Raw genomic sequence first — 17,257 nt, forward strand, 5'->3', positions numbered from 1 at the left:
AAACAAGTCACAAACAGAATGTTGCAGGACAGCGCACTAGGGAAGAGAACCGCCACAGGCACGCGCACGGGTGACACGGATGACCCACGGGGCCGCTCTTGGATTTCTGTAGGCAGCAAGGCAGCGGGATCTCTTCCGTGGATAAGGGGACGGGGGAGGGGCAGAGCGGAGGAAACAGGTTCAGGGACACCGGAAGGGACAAGACACAGGTGCCCACCGTGTTCCTGTCTCCCTCACCATGGCTAAAGTCAGCACAGGCTACTGTACTCAGCCCGGGCTTTCGCAGCTAAGAATCCGGAGAGCTGTCGAGAATTCAGAGAATTCAGAGGTGAACAGAGACCGGGAAAGGACACGCACCTGCACTGTTTGAGGCGAGGATTCACGTAAAACCCAGGGACACGGGGGGACCTGTTACGTTCTAGTCCACAGAGACTAAGCTAAAGATATGTGTTTACGATCACCAAACACGCAAACGGCGAGTGCCAGGTGAAGACAGGATGGCTTATCACAGACTATGGTGTCTTCTCGAAATCTCTCAGAAAAACTCTGCGTCTACCAGAAAACGCAGGGTGTGATTCTGCACAGAGATCTGTGAGGTTTTCCAGATTCCCCCGGGGACAGCTGTGAGTGTAGGACCTCGGGACCGCCGCCCTGGCTGTCACCAAACATGCTCTTGGCAGAGGCAGTCGTTACTTAACAGCTCCTTGCCACACGCCGTGGGAGACACACTGCCCTTTACGACCATCCTGCCAACTGGCGTCATTATCCTGGAAGTAACGTGTGCCCAGAGCGGAGGTGGTGTAACCAAGAAGGCTTCTGCTCTTTGTCCCCAGTTCCTGTCAGAAAGCTTCAAATAGCCTTGCCATTCCTTAGGGACGGGAGTCTTTGCTACGCTAATGACCAACTCAAGGTCGGCCCGAGATAGTAACTTCAGGATGGGCCAGTTGTCAGAAAGACCAAGCCCGTGGTTAGAGGGTAGAAGTGGGAGCCACATCTCTGGGGAGACGGGTTCAATCGCGCGGCCATCGACCAACAGTGACTAAGGCATAAAACCCCAAGGGAAGCTCTGGGCGGCAGAGCTTGGGAGCGTCCTGCTGACGAGCACACCGGTCTCCCAGGCTGGCGTGTGCCCTGGCTCCAAGGGGAGAGGGCCCCCGACGTCTGCACTGCCCCCCACACCTGGCCTTGTGTGCATCCTTCACAACAAACAGCAACTAACTCAAGTACAGTGAGCCTTGAACAGCGTGGGCGTTAGGGGCACCGACTGCCCCCTCTCCCCAGCCCCGCGCGCTCAAAAGTCTTGTGTAACTTCTGATTCCCCAAAACACTACTAGTGGCTACTGTTGACTGGAAGCCTTACCGGTAACGTAAAAATTAACACGTTATGCACGTTCTCTGTGTTATATGCTGTATTCTTACCATAAAGTACAGCAGAGAACAAAAACATTACGGAGGCCATAAGGAAAATACGTTTATAGGACTGCACCGTGTTCACGAGAAAAAGCCGCGTGTAAGCGGACCCACGTAATTCAAACCTGTGTTATTTAAGGGTCAACTGTACGGTGCTTTCCTGCATTCCTTTAACTGTTGTGGCGAATTACTGAACCTGAGGGTTCACCTGTAGCTGGCCGGTCAGCAGCGCGAGGGTCCTGGTGGCAGCCTCGCAGGCTCTGACACCAGCTCCGCGTGATCAGTGTCACACGGGTGACACAGGTGCTCGGCCGGTGTCACACGGGTGGGGGTGGAAACAGAACCGGTAAGAGAACAAGAGTTGTAGCCAGGACTCAAACCCAGGTCCGCCGGATTCCAGAGACGGTACTTTACTGCCGTCAAAGTACAAACCTTCATATATTTCCGTTTTCCATTTTAAAATGAAATCGTATATATTTCACGGAGGTTTTACCTTTCAAAGTAACTTACAAGACCCGAAAGACAAATTCTGTGAGCTTGACGGTGGCAGACAGTTAACACCAGTGTCCACGCGGGGTGGCTACGACACAGCGGCTCACGAGGACGGCAGAGTAGTTAGCAACAGGAAGAGACTCTGGGACCCTCAGTAAGAGCCGGGTGCTGACATTATGGGACTTTTCTAAGCCCCTCGGCTCCGCTGAAGCTCGTAACAACTTTAAGTAACAGTTACTGCAGGGATGGTGACGTGGTCCCGGTATAAAACCTTGTGACTCTATCTTCAACCTTCACATGCAGTGAAGAGCCTGGTCCTTGTTTCCTATAAGCTTGGGAGAAACCGCAGGACACAAATTCTGATAACATCTGTGTGGTCAAAAGCGGACACTGGGTTTTCTGACAAGACAACCTTCCGAGGACCAACACAGAAAAATCCCCCAAATCTAAGGAATAAAACTCTTTTTTTACTATCACTTGCATAAAAGCTTCCTAAGGTTTTATTTCAACTTACGAGCCAACAAGGGATTTCCTAAACTTAACCCTCCTCTAGTGGCATGAATGTAAATCCCGGTGTCGTGGAGCGCTGACAGTCATGGGGAGCACCCCCTACCTGGCCGGTTGGTGGCCGCCATGATAAAAACCTGCTGCCGCGCTTCCAGCCCGTCCATCTCGGTGAGCAGCTGGTTCACCACGCGCACGCTCGCCCCCGTCTGAAAGGGAATGAACACACCTCCATCAGTTTCCAATAAAAAGAAAACCGCATCGTCATTCTTTTCCATACAAAGTAACGTACCAGCTAACTTCAAGAAAGCTTCTGTCGAGAGGTAACGGCCATTATTTTCTGAGTGGTCGCTACATCCCGGCACTGTGCAACGCAGGGGCAGGAAGTCCCCGGAATTGTGTTATCCACTGTTCCACGAGGAAGCTGAGGCTCGGAGAGGCCACGTGTCCAGGCCTCACAGCCAGACAAGGGCAGGCCTGGCCGATCTAAATCTGGTGCCTCCAAGTTATTCAAAGATCCAATGGCTACGGGGCACCTGGGGGGCTCAGTCAGTTGAGCGTCTGTTGGTTTCGGCTCAAGTCATGGAGCCCTACATTGGGCTCTGCGCTGACAGTGTGGAGGTTGCTTGGGATTCTCTCTCCCTCCCTCTCCGCCCCCCTCCTCGAGCACACATGCATTCTCTCTCAAAATAAATAAACTTAAAAAAAAAAAAAAAGAAAAGATCTAATGGCTGTGGGGAATAAGTTTAGGAATTCCCTGAGCTTGCACCATGGGTTAACAAGGCATAAAGAATTAGAAAGTCAGAGGGTGAACACACCCAAGTTTGGGTAAACAGATTAGGTAAACGGGGCAAAGGCCCCCAGTATAAGGACAAAGGTATAGGAATAGGAAATCTCAAGATGAAAACATCCAAGATGAGGTAAACAAGATTAGGTATTCAGGGCGGAAATGCCCCCCAACTTAGTACAATAGCAGAAAGCTGCTTTCACAGGAAGGAAGAACCAAAATAGGTAAACAGGTAAACAGGACTTAAGACCACCGCAGGGTGAAGTTGCCCAGAGCGGAGCTAATTAGCAAAACAAAGGTGCCTTGCTGACCCTGAGGTAGCATGCTCCTTTCTCCTTTCAGTCCCCTAGGCCAGTTTAGGTAAACAGAGGTGGGGCCTCCTGTCTGCTGTAAACAACCTTCCACACAGCCAGGATTTTGTTTTGTATTGACACGAACCCTAACACAGCATATCTCCAAAACCCCTTTCCCCCACGCCCATGAGTTAATGTTCAAGACTCCACTGTCTCTTTGTGCACGTCCAGTCCATCACGCTTGTAAGCCTTCTGATCCAAACAAAGACGGAGCAAGGACCCCTACTCGGGGCTCTCCTCTCCTCCAGGACATTAGCCTCTCTCGTATTTTCAATCCTGTGTCCCCGTCTCTTGCTGGACAAGAGAGAACTCTACATCCAGAGTCGCAACAGATTTCCTACTGTTGGGCAAATGTAGACTCAGCCTCACGAGAGCCCCTGGGATGTGAGATGTTCCAGATCTTTGGACTGGGCCACGAGGCTTCTTCCCAGAGGCACACAAGCAGATCTACGGCAATACCCAAAGGAAAGGTCCAGGGCGGTGGTGGACACAGGGGAACTCACTCTGACACAGAAAGGTTTTAAATGCCCAATGGAAGAAATGAGAAAAGTAGTGCTGTGTATGTGTGGCGGGGGGGGGGGCGGTGGGATTACTGCGTTTCTTCAACACAGAGGTGGTAACAATTTCTCCAGAAAAGAAACGGTGCATGTCACCACTCCTTGAGGACACAAAGCTAATATGTCAGGAGATGCACATAGTGACAATCCTGACTGAGAACAGTAAAGCAGCCCCAGACACCAACCAAACACGGTCCTACCTAAACCAGACAAAATCCTCAGAATCAGCACAGGAATGTGAAAGGCAGGTTTTACTATAACAAAATTATAACATTGTACGTAATAAAAAAAATTAAAGGTAAGTGAGAAGACTGGGAAAAACGTGCCAACACACACAATCAGACAATGGATTAATTTCTAGCACACGTAAAAGCTCCTATAGATAAAAAAGAAGTTTTAATAGCAAAAGGATCAAAGTATCTGATCAGGCAATTTCTAGAAGATGAAATACAAATTCACTGAAGACAATCAACCTCACTGATAATCAGGGACGTGAATACTAAGATTTAATGTCACGTTTGACAATAAAACTGACGAAAGATTAAAAGATGGGTTTTAGCCATTGCTGACAATACTGTTGGCAGGCATATGTATCCGGTATTTTTTTGTGAAGGATGATTTAATGTCAGCTCCAAAACATAGTATGTATAGGTCCACATACATGTGCACAAAAGCATGTGCTTAGAGTTATTAGAGTTATTTCAGTTCTGTTTGTAAGAAAAACAATTAGAAACGATGTGAATGTCTAAAACAGAATTATTAAAGAAATCCTTCTGTTTCCAGAATGTAGAACATTTATGCAATCGTTTAAAAATTAAGTCATTAAGCACATGGGAAAATCATCAAGATGCATGACCACATTCATATAAAACTCTAAACCATACATGTTTTTAAGCTTATGGAGAAAGTTGTAGAATAACAAATACTACATACGAAACTGAGTGATAACCTCCAAGGAGAGTAACAGAGGGAAATGGGAAGAAGGACTCTTGATCTACTAACACGTGTACTTAATTTGAGTTTTGTCACAAGCGTGTGTCCATGCATAACTCACGCGCTAAAAAAAGAAATATGTATTCCCATTTTTCTCCCTATTTCTCTCCTTCAGAATCCCCTTCAGGTGAAAACGTCCAAAGAGAAGAACACAGGTACTGGAAAATGGAAACACGTGTTAGTAAACATCCAAGAACGAGCGAGAACCCAGACGTCAGAGCACGGTTCGTGTGGCCACAGACCTCTCTGTGGCAATGGCCGACCAGCCGCGACCCACTCACTGCATCTGTCCAAAGTCAAAATCACCAGCCGTTAACAGGCGGCTGCAAACCAACATAGGGGCTGTTGACAAATGAAGGGTTTATTCGGAACCAAAGACAAGGAGATAAATAGGAGTCAACTCCAGAGCACAACATGCCTTGACCAGCCGGACAGAAAGGGCAGTGCTTTGCTCTGGATCCCCCACCAGATTCCAGGATCTGCCAGCCGGCGGGGTGACCTGGGAAGGACCTCTGCGTGGCCACTGACCTCACCCCCAGAGATAAGACCAGAAGGATTTTCTGGGATGCTACTGATGACTACTGGATGAGGAAACAGAATCACTGCGACATGAATCACACTCACATTAGTCAAGTTTTGTTCTTGAGACTTTGGAATGTTTCTGGAGATTCTAAGTGAAATGAATTTAATAAATGTTTTACAGCCTAAGGGCACACACAAGATAACTATCTGAAGATGAATCACAAGAGAAACATAATCACTTCCTTAGTCATCATGTCACAAATGTACCCACTAGACAGTCTTCACACTGGTTTCCAGAAGGCCACGTGCTCTTTACAGCAGTGGACTCTGGGACAAGGTCCTTCTGATAACGACTGCTTCCAGGCCCCGGCTGTGCTGACGTTCCCGTGACCAGCGACGCTGCAGACTCGTGCAGGCGGAATGCAGTGCAGGCCCACTTCCCGTCCTCCCCAGGCACGAACTGTACAGCGTCAGAAAGCGCACCGCCTGACCCCATTCTGGGTGCGTGGAACCGCGAGGCACATTTTCTTGGGCCTCAAGAGCCCATTCACCTGATGAGGATCAAGATTACGAGGCGGGCTATTCACAGCCACCATCACTGCAACCCCCAGCTGCTCACCCCTGTGAGTCACAAGCGTGCCACCAAAATGACACAGACAAACGGATACGAGGGCTGATAACAACACAACTGTTACGCCTAGGCCCTCACTCCAAATTACCAGGTTTCTTCACTTAAAGAACCTCAGTGTTCTCAGGAAATGACTTCATAAGAACTTACAAAAGGCTTACGGTGCATACGCCTACCTCTCGGTCTGACCTTCGAGGGCACAGGGCGTCCACTTCGTCGAAGAATATGACACAGGGCGCGGAGTTCTTGGCTCGCTGGAACACCTGTCGTACTGCACGTTCACTCTCACCAACGTACTGAACACACACAGAAATAAAATGCAGAGACTGTTCAACTTTGGGGCTTTGGGCCAAATTACAGTAAAACTAGTTTTAAAAGACATTTAAATATCAGAGCCCACAAAGTACTAGGCTGATCCGCATGGAGCTGCTGATATATAACCGTTTTTGATGCAGAAACACAGCCAAGTGTATATGGTTCAACTTAATAAAGTCAGCTATTATTGAAGCCTATAGATTACCTCGTTTCTAAAACAAAGACAAAATAAATGTAAGGTCTTCTCTAGGTCAGACACAATCCCATAATTCTACACTGTGATTTTGGAACTAATCTCCTGAGGGGCACCTGGGTGGCTCAGGAGGTTTGAGTGACCAACTGTTGATCTCGGCTCAGGTCATGATCTCAAGGTCTGTGAGATCGAGATCCACGTCAGGCTCTGTGCTGACAGCACGGAGTCTGCTTGGGATTCTCCCTCTCTCTCTCTCTCTCTCTCTCTCTCTTCCCCTCCCCTGCTTGCTCTCTTTCAAAATAAATCAATAAACATTAAAAAAAAAAAAAAGAACTGATCTCCTACTCTGTATGCATATAAAACACCCAGCAGTAATTGTCATTAATCCAACACTACTTTACTGCCATTTCCTGCTCGACCATCATTTCCATGTGGGTCAAGTTGCTAATGAAAGATCTACTTTGTCATTTGGCATCAGAGAAGGCGAAGTGAGCCAGTGAGGGCTTCAACAGGTTTCACTGGACATACCATACCGTAAAATCTAAGTCAAAACATGAAACAGTAAGATCAGTCAAGAAACACAGTAATTCATAACGTCCTATAACATTAGGACAAGTTAATGCAGAGAGCTACATGTAAGAATATGGTCTCACTGTTCATGAGGCCTAAGAGACTGTTCTCGTAAAATTTCAAACTAGTGAACCAAGCATGTTTTCTCCTAATAAAACTGCTAAATAGGACAGAGTCTGCAAACTGTTTCCAGTGCCGACCCCACCGCCAGTGTTTGTTACGCTCTCGTGACCACACGGCCGTGATAAAGTAATGCAGGCAGAAAGCACACGCCATGGACGACAGTGACGGGAGGGTTTTCTGTCTTCTCATCTGTCCTGTCTTTTCTTGGTACTTTTGCTCAAGGTGCTTCCCTTACTTGATCTGTCTTCCAACCTGCCTCCACTTCTCCCGGTATTCGAGAAGGTCCCCGACTTTCTTCCTATTGCTCTCCCCACTCTGCCCTCACAGAGTCTCCTGCTACTGAGACTCCCAGCTGGTCTAGATAGTCCTTGGGAAGCAGAAGTCGTGGCCTTGATCATAACATCTTGTGTGGTATATAAATACAGTAGACTGGCTCAATTTCCTAAAGAATCCAAGTCAGCAAAAATTATATTTGAAATGCTGGACCAAAATAGTAGATATTTTAAAAGAAAAAGTAACAGTGAGCTGGGAGAGGTCAAGTATCAGACAGGGGTCGACGGAACGATCAACACAGCTGGCAAATGCACTGTGGCTAGAGCAAACCAAATGGCCAAAGGGAAACTTAATTTAGGGGAAGATAAACCTACAATTTCAAAAGGACAGATTAAAAATCAATCTTAACAAAGGTGACAGTGATTAAAAATAAGCAAACAGAAGAAAATCCCACTATCTTGGCCTTTATGAAATATTTCAAATAAGGATCCTATAGCTATCATTTCTAACTTCTTATTTGCCTTTCAGTTTTCAACCATGATAACCTGGCTTTTGCAAACACCCTTATTGAAAACACCCTCCCTGAAGTCACCAATGACCTTCTAATTGCCAAACCCAAAGCCCTACTTTCGGTTTCTCGTACGCTGCGGTTACTGACAAGGTTGAAGAAACAGCCTCCTGGATGTTCAGGCTCAGAAAGTCTTGGGCGTCCTCCACCCTTACAAGACCAGTCTCCTCCTTCCCTATCCCCAGCAGTGTTTTACTGGGGTCAGGGACCCCACTGTTTGTCCCCAGGGTTTCCAGTGCCACCCCGAATCTCCTGAACTCCGGGCTCACATCTCTGTGTCTGCTGGAAGTCTCTGGACTCCTTGATTCTGAATCGTCCTACAGCAAACTCATTATCTAATCCCAAGAAGTTTATCTTCCTCATTAGATCACCTCATCTCTCCCGGTCATTCCAGACTCTGCCACAGACCTCCTCCCCACCTTTCCCTAGGAAAAAAGTCAGAACACAATGAGAACAAGGCTCAGTCCTCGGATTGGCAGGAATGGTGCGGATGTGGGACAGCGGGAACCCCCACTCACCGCTGGTGGAGGCGTAACAGCAACGACCATCTTGGGGAAAAGCTGGCAAAACTTTCTCTTTCAGGAGTGAAGATACAGCAATTCTCCTTCGGAGAACATACCCTCATGGGAAATAGCTCACTGATGAAAGTAAGGATGTATGTATGTAATGTTCGATCTGAACATCAAGAAAGAAAGAAACTGATTTTTTTTAGAAGTGTGGTTCTGTTCATTCAGCGGCATGCCACACGGAAAACTGATGAACTAGAGGTAAACACATCAACAGAGATAAGTATTACTGCGATCTAATGATTTACAAGAAATATACATTTGATCACTCAGATGACTAAATGTACTTCTCAGACATATCTGGTTTTCCCCACAAGTTTCTGAAAACTGTCAGAGCCACAAAAGCGCACGGAGGTCCACTAGAGGGTGGGGCTGGCTGCCAGGAGGGCCAACCCCATGGTTACAGGGTGGAACTTTCAGTGTCCCCCCCCCCCCCACCCCCCACACCTCCAGGCAGGGGAGGGGGCCGGAGACTGAATAGACAAAGGTCAATGACTCAGCCAATCATGGCTCCACAGAAACTTTTTGGTCCTTCCAGACCTGGGGAACCATGGAGCCAGGCCCCAAGGCCCATGAGACTCCAGGTTGGGACTGTGCCCTATGTACCTCTTCATTTTGCTCTTGATTCTTCTTCTTTATCATGTCCTTCAACAACCTGGTAAACACAAGTGTTTCTCGGAGTTCTGCCAGCTGCTCTGGCAAATTAATCAAAACTGAGGAGGAGTTGGTTGGAGCCTCTGATCTGTAGTCGGTGTGTCAGAAGCACAGGTGACAGCCTGGGGCCTGTGACTGGTGTCTGCCATGGGGGGTGGGGGACACTCCTGTAGGACCGAGTCCTCAGCCTGCGGAATCGGATGTCGTGTCCTGGTAGCATCAGAACTGAGCTGAGCTGAGTCGGTTCTCAGACACCCTGCTGGTGTCGACTGCTCGAGGTCTGGTGACCACATACTTCCACAAGTTAGTCTGTGCTCCTCCAGGTAAGTGTGCTCCCATCCCCGTCACCTGTTTCACCGGTCCCTTAAAAATTACTGTCTTGGGGCGCCTGGGTGGCTCAGTCGGTTAAGCGTCCGACTTCGGCTCAGGTCATGATCTCACGGTCCGTGAGTTCGAGCCCCGCATCGGGCTCTGTGCTGACCGCTCAGAGCCTGGAGCCTGTTTCAGATTCTGTGTCTCCCTCTCTCTCTGCCCCTCCCCTGTTCACGCTCTGTCTCTCTCTGTCTCAAAAATAAATAAACGTTAAAAAAAAAAAAAAATTAAAAAAAAAAATTACTGTCTTAACATCGAGTATCCAGGGAGTGTTCAAATTTCCAACTGCCTCATTAAACATTTTTGAAACACGGACAGTAATGCTACATGTCGTTTAGGGATACATATACATATGTAATAAAAGCAGAAAGTACACAGAACAAAGACCAAATTCAGGATTACGGTAAATTCTGTGGGAGAGAGAACAGGGGACGTGGTTAGGGAAGATCTGCAGGGGCTTCGCTGGGTGACAGATACGTTACTCTTCCTAATTTCTCACGTGCCTGGAACAGATCCTCAGAATGTGAAGCAAGGTTGTGCCCTTGCTTACAGCCTCTGTCGGCTCTGGTATTCCGGAGACAACACCCAGCTCTGGCTGGGGATGAGAGCCCCTCACTGTCAGGCAGAACTGTCCTTCCCGGCTTCCACCCGCAACAATCCTCTCCCTTCAAGGTTCCTTTCTAACACCTCCTCTGCCAGGAAGGCAAAAGGAGCACAGGGAAAGTAAAGACGTACGGAGAAAGCCCGCAGGAAATGCTTAAATATAAATCCTTATTTTAGGAGGAAACTAACACATACAATAGGAACATATACAAACTGGTAAGGGGGATACATTTAAAAAGCCTTTTGAAACAAACAATACTTTTTTTTTTTTTAAGTATGTTCCGCACTCAATGTGGGGCTCGAACTCACAACCTTGAGATGAGTCACATTTTCTACTGACTGAATCAGCCAGGAGCCCCCAAACGATACTACTTTTACTTCTTTGAACGCATTACAGAACGGAACGGTGTTTTTACTTCTCATAAGGACGAAGGGATAATACAATATTCAAAATCTCTGAAGTCTGAGATATCATATAAACTGAAGGCAGAGAGGAGTTACTGTATAGTATTGTAGCATCTCCCCCCAGAGCACTTTTACTTTTTGAGACAAGTCGTGTGAGCTGCCCGACATCAGGATGAGGCAAGCACGCTGGGAGTCACGTAGCCCAGGCTCAAACCTCAGCTCTCCTCCCCCAGGGCCACTGGACTTTGGCCAAGGTGTGTGACACCTCCAGACTTGAGTTTCCTCGTTTGCAAATCAGGAATCAGAGGAAACAATAACCCGCATCTCACGGGACTGTCACCGTGAACGAGGCAGGGGTTGGGGGCTGACCACCCACCCTGCTGTTGAAGATCCACCTGTAACTTTTTACTCCCCTGAAACTCGACTTGTGATAGCCTGCTGTTGACCTTGGGAAGCCTTACGACACGAAGTCAACTGACTTTTGTCGGCTGTGTGTTCTATGTATCAAACTGTGAATTCTTACCGCGTCAGGTCAGCTAAAGAGAAGAAAATATCAGTGGGAAAACCATAAGGAAAATACACTTACAGGACTGTACTTATTGAGAAGTCTCCGTACATAGGTGGGCCTGCGCAGCTCAAGCCCGCGTCGTTCAAGGGTCGGCTGTATACGTACAGTGCTTGACGAATACACGGCACAGAGTATACGCTTTATTTATGTATTTATTTATTTTATTTTTCAGAGTACACACTTTAAAATGTCACCTGGGTGGCTGAGTCAGTTAAGCAACTGACTCGATTTTGGCTCAGGTCATGATCTTGTGGTTCATGAGTTCAAGGCCCACGCTGTGATAGTGCAAATCCTGTCAGGATTCTCTCTCTGCCCCTCCCTGTGCTCTCTCTCAAAATAAATAAATAAATGATCTTTAAAACATTTTTAAAAATAAAATAAAATGCCAACTTTTAAAAAAAGTTTATTTGGGGGGGTTGGAGGGCGGGCAGGCAGGGCAGAGAGAGAAGCAGGCTCCACGCTGTCAGCACAGAGCCTGACTCGGGGCTCAAACCCACAAACCGTGAGATCATAACCTGAGCCGAAGTCAGATGCTTGACTGAATGAGCCATCCAGGAGCCCCTAAAATGTCGACTTTTGATTATTTCCATTTTGCAGGAGGGAAAATGGAGGCTCAGAGCTGAAGAGACTTAGTTAAGAGAGCACTTAACACACTTCGTACAACAGAGCAAAGCAATGTCTTCACTCCTGCGGTGGAGACTTCACCAAAACGTCCCGTGTTTCCAGGACGCAGGGACGCTCTGCTCGTAACTGGAGCAGCCGTTACTTCTCATCTACGACCAAGGCTAACGCCACAACTTACCATATTTAGCAATTCGGGGCCCTTGACAGATATAAAGTTCAGTCCGGACTCATTTGCAACCGCCTAGTGAGAAAAAAACCAAGATACAAATCAGAAAAATTTACAGTAAACAGTAATTTGTGACAACACAGGACTTTTTGCAGTTTATACTGTTTCTCTCATCGGAGGAAGGAGATGAAAAGGAAAAGGAGAAATGGGTTAAAAAAAATCAAAGAAACATCTACAACTTTCTAAGAATCACTCAGACGAGAAACCAGACAGGGTGATGTGGACCATCTGTGTGAAGGTCTTGCTTACACAAACACGCTTACACACACACGTGTCTGTAGCCCGGCTTGCAGTGCCAGTGAAATCCCAGTCTGTGCAGCAAAGCGTGCCTTGCCCAATGAAAGCAATCGTTCACTCATAAACCAAAATTCAAAAACCTCAGTATTAGTCTTGGCCACGGGTCAGCGCTTACAGATTACTTTTAGTAACGATTAAACTGCACGGCTCAAAGCCAACACGGTCGTACGTGTAAAAGAACCCGCGAGAGGTCACCTGAGTGCCGAGAAGAAATGTGAATAAGTCACCAAGGATCAGGGAACAGAGTCCCTTCTCTCCCCGGAGCCTGGCCTCGGAGGTCCAGAGCCACACCCGACAGGAAGCTCGGCAAATCCTTCCGGACCTGATTCCTCAAATCCGTCATTTCCAAAGCAGGACGCCTGGATCTGTCCCAGCTCCCTCCGCACCCCACGTCCCCAACTCCGACAGCTTTTAGCCCCAGACCCTGGTGGCCCCCTTGACCCTTGTCACATCATCCAATCCGTCTCCAAGTCCCGTCAGCCTGAGGCCAAAATGTCCGCGTCCGACGCTTTCTGCTCCTCCGCCACCCACCCCTCACGCAGACCACCTGGATGTGCAAAGAAACCAAACCGAGACTGGACGAGACGACCCTCACGGGTCCCCTTCCACTTTCGCTCTCCTCTACCACTCACCAGAGTCCCCTTGTAAGAACGCCAATCACATCGTCTCCCTGGGACTCGCCTTTATCCCTGAGTACAACTTGAAATATTCACCACAGCTCACCAGCCTGTAGTCTGGGACACGACAGTTCCCCTAGTCCAGCCACTGGCTTTCTCGGGGTCCCTCCCCGCTTCAGGGCCAAACAGGCGGTCAAGGCCGCTACGCGGCTGGCGCCAAGCACCGCGGCCACCGCTGGCAGAGGGACGCGCGTGGGCTGCCCGCACCGCTCAGCTTCCTCCTCCCGGCCACCCGACACCGCGCGTGACGGAGAGTCAGGGCACATCGACTCAAGTCTGACTCCTCTGCATCAGCTTCCAGGCTTCCACGTGCCACGTAAGTGAGATTTAACCCACCGTGACCGTTGGCATTTCCTGAAATTGCCGGAGATCTTCCCCGTCTCCTACGTGGGACACGGTGACCCTACCGTACGTTTTCTTCCCGGATGTCACCATGAGCCTCACCTGTGGCGTCAGCAGCTGCCTGCGTCCGCGCCAGCGTCCCAGGTGACAGATGACGTTTATTAGTCATCAACCCACAGCGTGCTGGCTCCGGGAATCACACACCTGCACTTTCTGCTGGTCACGGACGTCCTATGTCCTCGCGCTTAGGAAACTCACTGCGATGGTGAGTGAACCAAAGCAGGAAGACCAGCCCAAACCCTCATCTTCTAACCAGGTTCTGTCCAGCACGCGGATCCACAACTTTCCCAAGGTAACATCTCGCTTCTGCTATTCGAGGGCATTTTCTACTATTTCTACTATTCTATTCTTCCGGGCATGAACCTCTTGGAGCATCTGAAGAAAGTGGTGAGCCCTCTCCCTGGAAAAAACACCGCCCGCATCCAGTGGGCTTGAGGCCCACCCCTGGAGTCCCGGGTAAGACTCCCTGCTCCGGACGAGCAAGGTGCCAGAAAGCTGACTGCACAGACAGGTGCCAAATTGCTGACAGTGAGGGGAGGCAGGAGCAGGGGCAGGAGGATAATCTGCTCTGGGATCTAACGATATCCATGGATTTCAAATAACCCGTCTCCTTTCTGCCAGGAGCAGGGCTACTCAAAGGCAAATGTAACTCATTAAAAAACAAACGATACAAGGCACCGGGGCCAGGGAACTGCGTCCACCTGGTGAACTGACATGTTCACGTGCAGGACCTTCTTTTGGGCTACATTCTTCCCAAACTGCTGTCAAGAAAACAGAGAACTACCTCTGCTGGTGTTCCCACCCCCCTCACAGCAATGCCTCGCAAGAGTACTGGAAGCGTTAAGCAAGGAAACTCAGTAATATCAGTACAAATAAGTTAGCAAAACTTCATGTATGTATTACACATGTCCACATGAATACATATGTGAGCAAATGGCACTGTGGGTATCTGATTATTTACGGAGCACTCACAAATTATATGGCTGTTGTAGTACTTCCTAAAAAGTCTTTACTTTTAATTTCCTAATTTAAGAGTAATTCAAATAATTTAAAAAGTTGACAAAGGCTAAGTAAGTTATAGGTGGAACATCATACAGATGTTAAAAACGACAGCTAACACAGGGCGCCTGGGGGGCTCAGTCGGTTGAGCGCTGACTCTTGATTTTGGCTCAGGTCGTGATCTCACAATTCGTGGGATCGAGCCCCATGACGGGCTCAGCATTGGTGGCATGGAGCCTGCTTGGGATTCTCTCTCTCCCCCTCTCTTTCTGCCCCTCCCCCATTCACGCTCTCTCTCAAAACAAACTTTTAGAAAATTGTTGAAGCAAAAGGGAGACACATTAAATCCTCTCCCCTCCTCCTACTACGAGCCACTGCTTCATTTTGTTGTCAGCTCTTCTCGATGTTCTTCTGTGACGCAGATATCAAGCTAACGTGTACCATAACTTTTACATGAATTCTGACAAATACGAGCTTTTTAAAAGTGCTTTTCTCACACAGCAATATTAAACATCTTCCCATATCAATATATGCACACGTCTGTATTTTCAATGTCTGCGTAGAATTCTATCGTAAAGGTATTCTGTACTTTACGGAAATGACCCCCACTGAAACAACACTACATTGAATAGTCCTGTACTTAAATTTTTGTATCTCAACCATTTTATTAGAACGCACTTCTAAGTAATTTTTCAATAAAAGGAATGTTTTTAAAGCTTTCGACCTGTTCCACTGGATCAAAATGACCCCTTACCAGATCACATCTGCTTCCTTACCAAAGTGCCTTCTAGACCGTCTGTGCGGATTCTACCCTGTCGCCTCAGTGTCTATCTTGTACACACTGAAGGAGTGACAGCCATTAACATTGCTTTTAACCTTTGACGGTCTGGGAGGCAAAAATGGTTTCTTACGCTTCTTAAGTGGCATTTTAAAAATTACCAGTGGGCTTTAAAAACTATACTTATTGGCTTTCACTTTCTTTCTTTTAAAGTTTATGTATTTTGAGAGACAACCCAGGAAGGGGAGAAGCAGAGACAGGGAGAGACAGAATCCCAAGCAGGCTCTGCATTGACAGTGCAGAGCCTGATGTGGGGCTCGATCTCACAAAGCTGTGAGATCATGACCTGAGCTAAACCCAAGAATCAGACACTCAACCAACTGAGCCACCCAGGTGACCCGAAAAAAACAATTTTTTAAAATAACAATTGTAGGGAACAGCGAAGAAAATACTTAGGTTATAAATAACTACAGCAAAGCAGGAAACAAGGTCAGCTACTACAACTATGCGATAGTACTCATTAAAAAGCCAGAGTTACAGGGAATATGATACTTGTTATATTAAAATTGATGGGGCCATGGCTCATGTAAAAAATTTTTTCTTTCATGGGGGTGTCTGGGTGGTTCAGTCGGTTAAGCGTCTGACTTCGGTTCAGGTCATGATCAAGCGGTTTGTGGGTTTGAGCCCCAAGTCGGGCTCTGTGCCGATAGCTCAGAGCCTGGATCCTGCTTGGGATTCTGTGTCTCCCTCCCTCTCAGCCCCTCCCCTGTTTGCACTCTCTCTCTCTCTCTCTCTCTCTCATAAATAAACATTAAATAAAAATAAAAAAATTTTTTCATTTCACAAATGTCCAATGATGTACCTTCTGTAATTAAAATAAAAGCAGGACACATTCCTGAAAACTGTCAGTCTTACTAAAATGACCTTGTGAGAAAAATTATGTAAAACTAGCCCACTCTAACACGTAGGCTAAATTCCCAGGACCCGACGAGACAGCAGGGGAGAAAACCCGCAGCTGCACTCAGCGCACCTTGGCCAGCAGCGTTTTCCCGCAGCCGGGCGGGCCCGCCAGGAGGACTCCAGCTGGGGTCACCAATCCGAGGGCTCTGAACTGATCGGGGTTACGTACCGGTGCCTGTAAAGAACAACGCCAAAGTTGATCCATTACGAATGTCCATTCACACCGCGCGTCCACGTTCTCTCCAGATGCAAGCTGCCACCGTGACCATGGGGTCCAGAGGTAAGAACAGTGCCGGCAGGGCGCTTACCTCCGCGCCAAGCACGGGGTACGTGGTGATAAATCAAGTCCCTGCTCATGAGGAAATCACACCTAAACGTAAGTTCTGAAAGCACTTCAGACATAAAGACACAACACCTTCAGCATCTTAAAATCAATGTTTTTAAAAAAACTACCTAAACTTCCAGGCTATGAAGCTTTCAGAAGGTGTCCTAGAGATGGAGGAGAGGCCGTGCTGTCCGTGGTCAGGAGCCAGGCACGCCCAGCCCCTGCACCTGCTCCTCTCCCAGCAGCTACACATCTCTACGTAGATCGTTCCTCATTAAAGATCAGTAAAGTGGAAAAGTAAGAGTGAACGAAAATCGATCCAGACTTTTATGAAACTTCTCTGACCCACAGGAGTGGGAGCGAGTTGAGAGAATATTTCTCAAATGGTCGGCTCTTGGTTGAAACCCAACTTTTTTTTTTTTTTAATTCACTGCCACAGAATTCAGGCACAACCATAGAATGAGCCTAAAACAGACTTCGAAAGAACAAAACAGGTTGCCGGAGGCTGAACAA

General features: G+C 47.8%; 1 protein-coding gene across 7 annotated transcripts in view; it reads right to left on the reverse strand.

Annotated features, from left to right (window-relative positions):
- The window catches only part of NVL (nuclear VCP like), an 89,043-nt gene that overhangs the window by 40,285 nt on the left and 31,501 nt on the right, over nt 1–17,257 (reverse strand). For all 7 annotated transcript variants that reach the window (XR_014136403.1, XM_081791828.1, XM_081791826.1 and 4 more), the window contains 4 exons: nt 16,490–16,594; nt 12,259–12,321; nt 6,423–6,542; nt 2,516–2,615 (listed from right to left, as the gene is read on the reverse strand). Coding sequence is in view for 6 of the 7 variants with exons in the window: in XM_081791828.1 (XP_081647954.1) it covers nt 2,516–2,615; nt 6,423–6,542; nt 12,259–12,321; nt 16,490–16,594 (388 nt within the window). In the remaining variant the exon portion in view is untranslated. The remainder of the gene's footprint in view (nt 1–2,515; nt 2,616–6,422; nt 6,543–12,258; nt 12,322–16,489; nt 16,595–17,257) is intronic.

Source organism: Panthera onca, chromosome F1 (assembly GCF_046562875.1).
Source record: "Panthera onca isolate mPanOnc1 chromosome F1, mPanOnc1 haplotype 2, whole genome shotgun sequence".
NCBI classification, from domain to species: domain Eukaryota; kingdom Metazoa; phylum Chordata; class Mammalia; order Carnivora; family Felidae; genus Panthera; species Panthera onca.